Source organism: Gracilinanus agilis, chromosome 4 (genome assembly GCF_016433145.1).
Source record: "Gracilinanus agilis isolate LMUSP501 chromosome 4, AgileGrace, whole genome shotgun sequence".
Classification (NCBI taxonomy): Eukaryota; Metazoa; Chordata; class Mammalia; order Didelphimorphia; family Didelphidae; genus Gracilinanus; species Gracilinanus agilis.
This window is the reverse complement of record NC_058133.1, coordinates 205,883,992-205,894,244: the sequence shown is the minus strand read 5'-3', so window position 1 is coordinate 205,894,244 and position 10,253 is coordinate 205,883,992. Positions and strand designations below refer to the sequence as shown.

At 41.7% G+C, this 10,253-nt stretch overlaps 1 protein-coding gene across 1 annotated transcript in view; it reads right to left on the bottom strand.

Annotated features, from left to right (window-relative positions):
- Nucleotides 1–231: 231 nt before the first annotated feature.
- The window catches only part of LOC123247930 (angiotensin-converting enzyme-like), a 32,742-nt gene continuing 22,720 nt past the window's right edge, over nucleotides 232–10,253 (bottom strand). The window contains exons 16-20 of the mRNA XM_044677017.1: nucleotides 9,471–9,615; nucleotides 8,592–8,690; nucleotides 2,434–2,556; nucleotides 1,533–1,720; nucleotides 232–571 (exon numbers count right to left, since the gene is read on the bottom strand). Coding sequence (XP_044532952.1) covers nucleotides 357–571; nucleotides 1,533–1,720; nucleotides 2,434–2,556; nucleotides 8,592–8,690; nucleotides 9,471–9,615 — 770 coding nt within the window. The 3' untranslated portion in view covers nucleotides 232–356. The remainder of the gene's footprint in view (nucleotides 572–1,532; nucleotides 1,721–2,433; nucleotides 2,557–8,591; nucleotides 8,691–9,470; nucleotides 9,616–10,253) is intronic.

The following is a 10,253-nucleotide window of genomic DNA, read 5'->3' as shown; positions in this document are numbered from 1 at the left end:
AGCATCTTGCATCGTTAGGAAAGTTTGACAATCAGAAAAGCTAGAGGGGAACAGGAAATCAAGGAGGTGAAAGCAACAGGAAGAGAAAAATTTGAGAAGAAAGAAAGAAGATGAAAGTGGTAAAGAATAAGATAAAGGTGGGGTAGAGTAGAAAAAGACTTAAAAAAAGGAAAAGAAATTTTTAAAAATAAAATAAAATAAAAAAGAGAATGAAGTCCTGAGGCCAGTGGATTGAGTTTCCTCAGTGCCTAATGACCAAAGCTCTGTCCTCAGCATGCATTTTATTTCCTCCCTCCACCACTTCCCTTTCTTCTCTCCATGGGGTTATCCAATTCCTTTCAGACCCAGGCTCAGTCTCAGGAGTGTCTCAGCTCCACCTCAGAGCCAAAATAAGGCTCCCCTCTACGTTTGAGGCTACACGTCTTATAGGCCAAGCCCATTGTAGCCACAAGCAACAGCAAGCCCAGGCAAAGCAGTACCCACTGCCCTGCCGTAGCCTGCCCACGCTCCAACTCCATTCCCAAGAAGCTGACTTTGCCACTGTTCGGTACATTGGGAGTACTGGAGGCACCTAGGGGGTAGGGAAGAAAAGCACATAAGAGGAGGATGGGAAAAGGGGAGAATGGGTTCTACACATATGTGGGTATCAGGGAAAGGAGAAAAGGGGACTCTTAGCCATCTGCCCTCTCAGATCTAGATTCAGGCCCTTGGGATAAAAATTGCCATATCTGGGTACCAGCTCATTCCAGTGACCAGGCTCATACCAACTCTGGTCTAATATTCACAGAATAGTTCTGCAGAAGGAACTTTGGAGATCATTTAATGCAACTCCCTTATTTTATTGTTAATATTATATCTCTTTTTGGGAAGGGGGTAGAAATCAGAGAAGCTTTCATGGGAGGAAGTGGCCCCTGCACTGAGTCTTAAAGGAATATAAGGGTTTTGAGAGATGGAAAGGAGACAAATTTTAGGAAATCTAGCAGGGGTGGCTGGAATGGATGGGGGAAATGGCATATATTGGAACAGCATAGGGGAATGAAAAGAGGACTGGATGTAACAGACAGTTAAAATTCCATTTTTGCTACTTAGTATCCATATACCTCCCTGAATCTGGGCCTCAGTTTTCCATTCTGTAAAATTCAACTTCTTCATTTTATAGACTCAGACATGGAAAGGAACTTTGCCCAAGGTCCCACAGTGAGTAAGCGAGCAGCAAACCTTGAATCTTCTTGGATTTTAATTTTGTTTGCTTTCCACTATAGCCCTTTTAAGTTCTGGATGAAGGGCCCTGCCTAAAGAAGGTGGCAGACCTGGGGCGCCACCTCTACTCCCAAATGGAATACATCTCTACTACTCTGACAGCAGAAGGGGGTTGGGGGTGGGTTTATAACAGTTAGAGAACTCCTTGCTCTGTATTTGCTTGGACTTGACCCTGCCTCTATGGGGAGAGGACTATATTAGTAGCTTTGGGTGAGATTGGGGGGTGGGGGGTGGGTTGAGGCTAGAGGAGGGGGGAAGGATGGGGCCAGTACCAGAATATGGAGTCCAGTCATACTGAGGCCAGCCTAGTGTCTCTCCTTGCTCCTTGTTCTTGGTGATAAGCCAATCCAGCAGGGGCTGGAAGTAGTTCATAATAGCTGTAGCTGACATGTTGGGCTGTCCTGTAATTATCTTCATGGCTTCTGGCCAGGGTTGACTGAGTCCCAGCTTCATTGCATCCCTGGGTAGAGTTTGGAGATTGTGCAGGATGAAGAGAAGAAGGAAACAGACATTAGGCTCACTGCCCTGAAGCTGCAATTCCCCTACTGAGGATCCCTCCTTCTAGCTAATGATAAGATAGAATAGAATGATATGATAATGATTAAAAATTTAATTTAATTTAAATTAAAAAATGTTTAAATTTAAATTAAAATTTTAAAATTATAATTAAAAATTAAATTAAAAACATTCAAAGAAATTAAGCTAATTCTCTAAAAGAAACCCCACAATTTAAAAATGCTTTAAGGAACAATCTTTTTTTTCACCTTCTGTCTTAAGCATATGTATTTGGTTCTAAGGCAGACAAGTGATAAGGGCTAGGCATTGGGGGGGTGAGGGTGAGGGGGTGTTAAGCAATTTGCCCAGTGGCGCACAGATCTGAGGCCACATTTGAACCCAGGACCTCCAGTCTCTGAGCCTCAATCCATTAAGCTACTTAGCTGCCCCCAAGGAACAATCTTTTAAGGAAAGAAAGCACACTCCAGGATCCTTTATTTCCCATTCCTTATCTTACTTAAAGATACATAGCAGACTTGGTTTAGGTGTGGCAGTGGGTAGACAAGGTGAGAAGCTAATTTTCCAGGTCCACATCCATAATTTCAGCAATGCCCAATGGGCTCCCCCCCCAGGGCCTGGAGGGGAACTTTAGGCACAGGACAAATTCTGAGAACTCACGCCAAGAGCTTCCCTGCCTCCTTTGACTGATAGATGTCACACTTGTAAAGTGGGCCTGTGTGGCCAGCGGCTCGGCACAGGGCCTCATGGAACTGGAATTGAATCACAAAGCTGACAAAGTATCTGGGAAGAGAAGACAGAACAAAGGTGAGAGCAAGCCAAAGGACTGTCCCAATGTCCCAAAGTCCCTCTACCCAGTGCAACCCATGCAGCCCTCTGGTCCATCATGGCAACTCTTCCCCTATCTATCTCTGGCCAGCTAGGCAGTGCCATAGTGTGTGGAGTGCCAGGCCTGAGTTCAAATCTGACCTCAGACAGATAAAGAGATATGATTACAATTATAACCGATAAAAGTAGCTAGGCAGCATAGCACTTAGAGCACTGAACCTGGAGTCAGGAATACATGGATTCAAATTTTATTAAAAAACCATTTTTCCCCATGGTTACATGATTCATGTTGCCTTCCTCTCCTGGCAATTCCATTGGGTTATACATGTGTCATTACTGAGTTCAAATTCTGCCTCAGATACATGCTACCTGTGTGATTCTGAGTAAGTTACTTAACCTCTCTTAGTTTTCTCATCTGTAAAAAAAAAAAAAAAAAAAAAAAAAAAAAATGAGGATCATAATAGTGCCTACTTCCCAGGGATGGGAGGCTCAAATGAGAACCTTATTATTTATAAAATGCTTTGCAAACTTTAAGGTGTCATATAAATGCTAGTTTATTACTATTAAAAAAAAACAAAACGGGAAATGCGCATCGGCTATGGGTGAGGGAGTGAAGGGGGGGTAAAGGGGAAAGTAAAAACATGAATCATGTAACCATGGAAAATTTTTCTAAAAAATAAAAAAAGGAAAAAAAAAAACAAAACCCCAAACCTTACCTTCCGTCTTAGAATCTACTATGTATTGGTTCCAAGTGATAAGGGCTGGGCAATGTGACTTGCCCAGGGTCACACAGCTAGAAAGTGTCTGAGGCCAGATTTGAACCCAGGATTCCTGTCTCTGGGCTTGGCTCTCAATCCACTGAGCCATCCAGCTGCCCCCTAATTTATTACTATTAAAAATGTTATGCTGGCTATTGACATATTCAAACTCTGGGAGTTGTGAGTCTCACCTTGATTGACAGGTAAAGACAGTTGGAGACATTGGAATGTTCCCAGAGGCCTTGAGGATAAGATGAAAGGCAGTTGGCCAGAGGATATAAATACCCTGGCAACCATCTGACAAGGGCTCTTGGCTTTGACCCTTGTCCTGGAACCCTTGGCCTTGGACATTGATCTCTGATCTTGGAGCATTGACCTGTGGATCTCTGACCATGAGTTGTCTGATCTCTCTGAATTCCCCCTAGATATTTAGACATCTGAACTATCATTAGATATTTAGGTATCCGGGCCCCAGGTGGGAACCAGGAAGAGGGAAGGAGAAGAAGCAAAGGGAGGTAAGGGAGGTATTTCCTGACAGCTGTAGGACTGACATAACAACTGGCAATAAGACGCTGAGAGGGATCATCGATATCTGTATCAACCAAGCAGGTTGCTTTCTCTGGTTTGGCCATGGACAAGCTGAGCCAGAGGAGGTGAAGAACAAGAGCTCCAGCATTACTGAAACAGCCTACAGTCCTGAGGGATTAGTGATCATAGCCATTAGTGACAGGGTCTCCTATCCCCAAGTCATTCCTGATTATTCCTTTCCCTTATTAACATCTATAGATAAAGTTTATTAAGTACCTTCCTGAGTAGTTATTACATCACAACTCTTGGGGAGGGAGTAACACAGTCAGATGAAAACGTTATCCAAGGCTAATAGAACCCAATATTAGTAATCAATCCAACCCCAAGTGGGAACTGAAAGGGTTACCCATCTACCTGACCTTTAGGGATCCTGCCTGGGTGCTGTTATCGAGAAGGAGCAGTTATTATAACATCCAGCTGAGTGACAGGACTCAGGTGTCCCTGCACCAGCTATCAAAGGAATACAAGGCACAGCTTTCCTGATTAATATACCTTATAATAACTATAATAGTAGACAAAGATACCTTCTTTATAACACTATTTATGAGTGTCTTTTGAGTAATAAGTGTTTAGAGGGAGGGAGTTAAACTAGCTAAGAGAAGCATTTCAGGAGGACCTAGAAGATAGATTTTATTCTAATCCCCTAAAAGCAAAATATAACCCCTAAAATCTAAACTCCTAAACTGATATGTGGTAGATATAATTCTAACCTCACACCTTTCTTGAAACTGGAGACTTGAAGAGGGAGTGCTAGGCCTCTCCCTTAGAGAAAGAGAATGACCAGACCTAGAATTATCTATCTTAATATACCTGCAATTCAGAACACATTGGGTCCCTTTCTGCTCCCTTAAGTCATTCTACACAAAAGCAGCAACCTGCCTCTCCAAAGAGTTTTATTTTGTCTCCAAGTGCTTTGTTTTTTTTTAAATATAAAGTGCTTTGTAAGCATTATACTAGGTGTCCCAAAAGTCTTTGAGCTTTTTTAAAATTAAATTAAATTAAATTAAATTAAATTTTATTTTTAAAAAACCTTTACCTTCCATCTCACAATCAACACTATGTATTGGTTCTAAGGCAGAAGAGCAGTAAAAGGCTAGGCAATGAGAGTTAAATGACTTGCCCAGGGTTACATAGAAGAAGTTTCTGAAATCAAATTTGAACCCAGGGCCTCCCATCTCTAGGTCTGGCTCTCTGTCCACTGAACCACTTAGCTGCCCATGAAAAAAAGAACTTTTTAGAATCAGAACAACAACTATGGGGACACACTGAGAACTCGATTTTTATAAAAGGTAGGACAATTGCTTCCCATATGGGCAAATGTGTGTTCATTCTGCTTAGTTCAAGTCAGAATTATCTGCAATGTTTTTTTCCCCCCATGGTTACAAGATTCTTATTGTCTCCCTCCCCTTTTCTCTCCCCTTTTCCCTCCCCCTCCTGGAATTTTCTGCAGTGATTTTAATTGGCTCTTGGTGGCTTTCTGATTTGGGGCCCAGCCTACTTGGTCATCTATAGATAAGAGTACTCTGAATTCAAACAATCAAATTTCTATTTTTCAGGTAACAATTACTTAATAAATGTTTGCTGAATAAATGAATGAATGCACATTCAACAATCATACAATTTGTAGGCCATTGCTGATATTCAGTCAAGTAGTGTGGAGGTGATGAAGTTTAGCCCAAGTTTTCTAAGACCCAGGAAAATTCAGGAGGAATTCCCAGAGTCGGAGACTTTGGAGGATCCAAAGATAGAGTCTTAGAGGGCTAATGTGTAGAAGGGCTTATTCAAGAACTTTCACTGTGTGAGTGACAATATATGTATAACCCAGGGAAATTGCCTGTCAGCTCCAGGAGTGGGGAGAGAATCATGTAACCATGGGAAAAAAAATTTAAAAATAAAATAAAATCTATTAAAAAAAAACTTTCACTGGCTGTGTCCTGGAATTTTCTCTAAGCCTAGAATGCCATTCTTCCTTATTGCAGCCTCCTAGCCTTCCTGGCTTCTTGTTATTATTCTTTAGTTGTTTTCAGTCATGTCTGACTTTTTTTTTTAAACCTTTACCTTCTGTCTTAGAATCCATACTAAGTATCAGTTCTAAGGCAGAAGAAAGGTGAGGACTATGTAATGGGGGTTAAGTGACTTGCCCAGGGTCACATAGTTGGGAAGTATCTGAGGTCAAATTTGAACCCAGGACCCTCCTATCTCCAAGCCTCAGATACTTCCTAGCTATGTGACTCTAGGTCAGTCACTTAAACCCAATTGCTTTGTTCTTACTGCTTTTCTGCCTTGGAACCAATACTTGGTATTGATTCTAAAATGGAAGGGAAGGGTTTAAAAACAAACAAACAACAAAACAACTCCTGGTTCTGAAAGGCTTGTAAGACCTTTCTTTCTTCAGAGAATCATCATACAACTTCTCTCTCTTGGAGCATTACTTGGGTCTGCTCATCTCCAAGGCAGGCTCTTTTCTTTGCTGCCAGAAGTCTCAGTCCTTCATTGAAGCTCCTTCTTCCCTTAAGTAACTCCCTTTCTGTGTCCAAGTCTGTCTGAAATGCATGTCTCCTTCCTAATGTGTCTTAAATTCTCTCAAACCAACTTCTGGATCAATCAAGTATCTCTTGTTCTGTTGCTAGATACCATGGCCAATGGGATGGAGGGAGAAGGGAGAAATTGCCCCTTACCTCCAACTCTCTCCACATTTCTTTCAGAAGTCTTCTCCACCAAGCACTCCTGAGTCTTTATTTCTATCAACTCCCCAGGACTTTGCTATTTAAAGTCCCCAGTGACTAATCTGTTTGCTCAGGCAATGAGGTTGTTCCCTTTCATCCACTCAAAGGACCTTTTCACAGCTCATAAAAGAACTTACTAGCAGTTAGCACCTTGTTAGCACATAATATTCCATGAATTCTGTTATTATGTCTACTGAGCTGGGGGTGGGGGGAATCACCTTTCCTTACACGTTTAATATTAGAAAACATGAGCTTATAGCCAATAGCTTCCAGTTATATATCTAAAAAGCACTCCATAAAAATCAATGATGAAAGGGGGCAGCTGGGTAGCTCAGTGAATTGAGAGCCAGGCCTAGAGACGGGGAGGTCCTAGGTTCAAATCCGGCCTCAGACACTTCCCAGCTGTGTGACCCTGGTTAAGTCACTTGACCCCCATTGCCTACCCTTACCACTCTTCCACCTATAAGTCAATACACAGAAGTTAAGGGTTTAAAAAAAAATCAATGATGAAAGAAAAAAAGAAAAAATAGAAAGAAGCCACTTTCTCTAGTCCAGAACTGCACAAAAAGAAGATAGCCAAAAGTCAGCAGAGGAATCCCACTAGGGATGTCAGCCTGAATTCTAGTAAAGGACTAGAAATTGGCAGAGGTGGGAAAGGAGCCATGCCAAGAAACCAGTGTCAGCTCTAGAAAACAGACCTAAAAACCTGCCAATTCTCTAATCAGGATATTTCAAGCCATCACAAACTCCAGTAATCAGGAACTTGAAGCCAGATCTAGCCCTGGCTCAATGGAAGAAGATCTAATTCCCATAGACCAGTGAGCAGAGCCATAGTGCTTGGCCATCCATTTCTAAAGCTCTGGAAGCTTCCATTTGAATTGGTTTTCCTCAATGGATGCAACCGGGACCCCAGTAAGAAACCAGAGAACGGGGGGAAATGGGAACAATGATTCAATCTATATTATTTTTCTATTACAAAGAGTGTGGCAATTTCTTGCCCCCTAACATCACAGTGACTTCTTAGACCAATTGTCCTAATGGGAGAGAATGGGGAGCCCTATGAACTTGGCTTTTTAATGTTTTGATAACTGTTTCAATATATTTAGCTTTCCTTGTATTCTAAATTCATATATTTGGCTTTCTTTGTATTCTAAATATTTCACCTTATGGATTTTTAAAACATTCTGATAAGAAAGTCCACAGGCTTCTTTTGTAATCCTAAATATCAGAGTTTTATGTATTTTAAAACATTCCAATAAGTGGTTCCTAGAGGTTTCCTTTGTATCCCAAGTATTTTAGCTTCTATATTTTAAAACTCTCTGACAAGAAGTCCTCAGACTTACTCTAATTGTCAAAGGGACCCATGAAATTAAAAAAAGGTTAAGAACTCTGGGCCTAGGCCAAATCCATCTTTTTTGGCTGTTGCTCCCCAATATGTGTCATATCCCCCAGTAGAATATAAGTTCTTTGAAAGCAGAAACTGTCAGTCTCACTTCTGCATTTTTAGCACCTATTAGCTCAGTGCACAGCAGGAACTTAATACATGCTTGCTGATTGATTGAATACTATCATCTCTTTTTACACACTCATTTACATCAGCTTCTCCCCATTAACTCCTCTTAATTTTGCCTTCGTTCAGTTGTTATTTTCATCATTACCCCTTTTGGGATTTGGGGCAAAAATACTGGAGTGTTTTGCCATTTCCTTCTCTAGATTATTCTGTAAATGAGGAAACTGAGGCAAAGAGGATTAAATGACTTGCCCAGGGTCACACAGCTAGTATGTGTCTGAAGCTGGATTTAAACTCAGATCTTCCTGACTCCGGACCTGGTGCTTTATTCACTGTGCCACCTAGCTGCCCCAACTCCTCTTAAAAGTTTCCTGCTTTTCCCAAGTGACCCCTTGAGCCTTTCTTTACCTGAGATAGGGTACATTTGCAGGTATGTGGAACTTGGCACCTGGGTCAAAATCTTCTTGTGACCTTGGCACTGGTGGACACAGACCCTGGTACTTTAACCTGTGAAAAGGAAGAAAAGAGTTGTAGGGAGGGCAGGGTGGGTGCCATATTGTTGCCTTAGTAAATAAGGTGAGTTTATGAGAAACTGTGAGTGTGCTTATATACTCTTATATACTTATATAATCTTCATTTTTTTTTTAGAGAAGGACCAATAATATCGCAATGAGTGATGTCTTGAATTGCTTATCGATTGGATTTTAGTAAAGCAGTTACGCAAAATCATCAGCCTCACTCTCTGTTTCAGAGTCATCAGTTCCAGTGGAAAGACAAAAGTCAAGTCCACTGGTGATGGCCCGGGATGTAGCAGATGACTTTGGCATCTTGAAAGTCTAGGGGATCTGCTTTAGCTGCCTTCATGGCTGGTGGAACAAATTGTTCTCATTTGCTCATTTGGTTTGGAGAAGTCTTCTCATGCCATAGCATACACAGTGACCAAAGCCCCAGTAAAAATCATCTCGGTATATAGGCTAAACCAGTTGAGGGTAAAGATAGTCTTTAAAACTGTTGATCTGGGGGGATGTTATGTATGTATGTATATATGTATATGTGTATGTATGTATGTAAGTTGGCATTGTTGGCTTCAGGGTAGGTCTCTGTACTCCTGAAAGTCCAAACCTACCACCTGGGATTGCTGCGGGGTCCTTCATGAACCTGACGCAAAGCTGCCCAGGTTTGGGGTACTCCAGGGGTACCTGTTTCCAGGGGTTCTGTCCCTGAGCCTTGACCTCTCCTCATGTCCCTTATGCCCACAAGTACCAATAAAGCTTTGCTCATGCAGACCTGAGATTCCACCATTCCTGGTTGTAATCTCTCTTATTGGTACTCCCATCAAACACCCGCCAGCGCCACTGGTCAATGAGGTAACCGAAAGGGAGGAAGGCAATCTTGTCCAGTGCAATACTCATCAGGTAGTTGATCTCACTCTCTGGCAAAGAGGATATAGGTAATCAGTTCAAGAACCCCTCTTCCTTTCTACTTCTCCTTTCTTTAATTTATTCCCAATGGCCTTTTTCCCAGCAGAATTGGAATTTGTGTGCTATGGACAAAGTTTTGAAATGGTCTTACTATGGACAAGAAGCTCTGAGTTTCTTTTTTTTTCCTTTTTTTTAAACCCTTAACTTCTGTCTATTGGCTCATAGGTGGAAGAGTGGTAAGGGTGGGCAATGGGGGTCAAGTGACTTGCCCAGGGTCACACAGCTGGGAAGTATCTGAGGCCAGATTTGAACCTGGGATCTCCCATCTCTAGGCCTGTCTGAGTTTCTATTGTGCCTTAACTAATACACAAAAAATTCCTACATTTGTAAGAGTGGGATTTTTTGCTATTAAAAATATACATTTCCATGGAACCCCAGATTAATTTTCCTACCCCAATTAAAGACCCTTATTATAACTTTAAAAAAAAGTATATTTCCCAAAAAGGACATAAAAAAGATTCTCCCTTCAATTCCTACTACATAGGCAGCTTCTGATCTTGCTTAACCTTTATCCCAATCCTGCCTCTTACATTCACTTTCCCACCTCTCCACTCTAGCCCCCAAGTACCTTCCTAACCTGCTGCTGCCC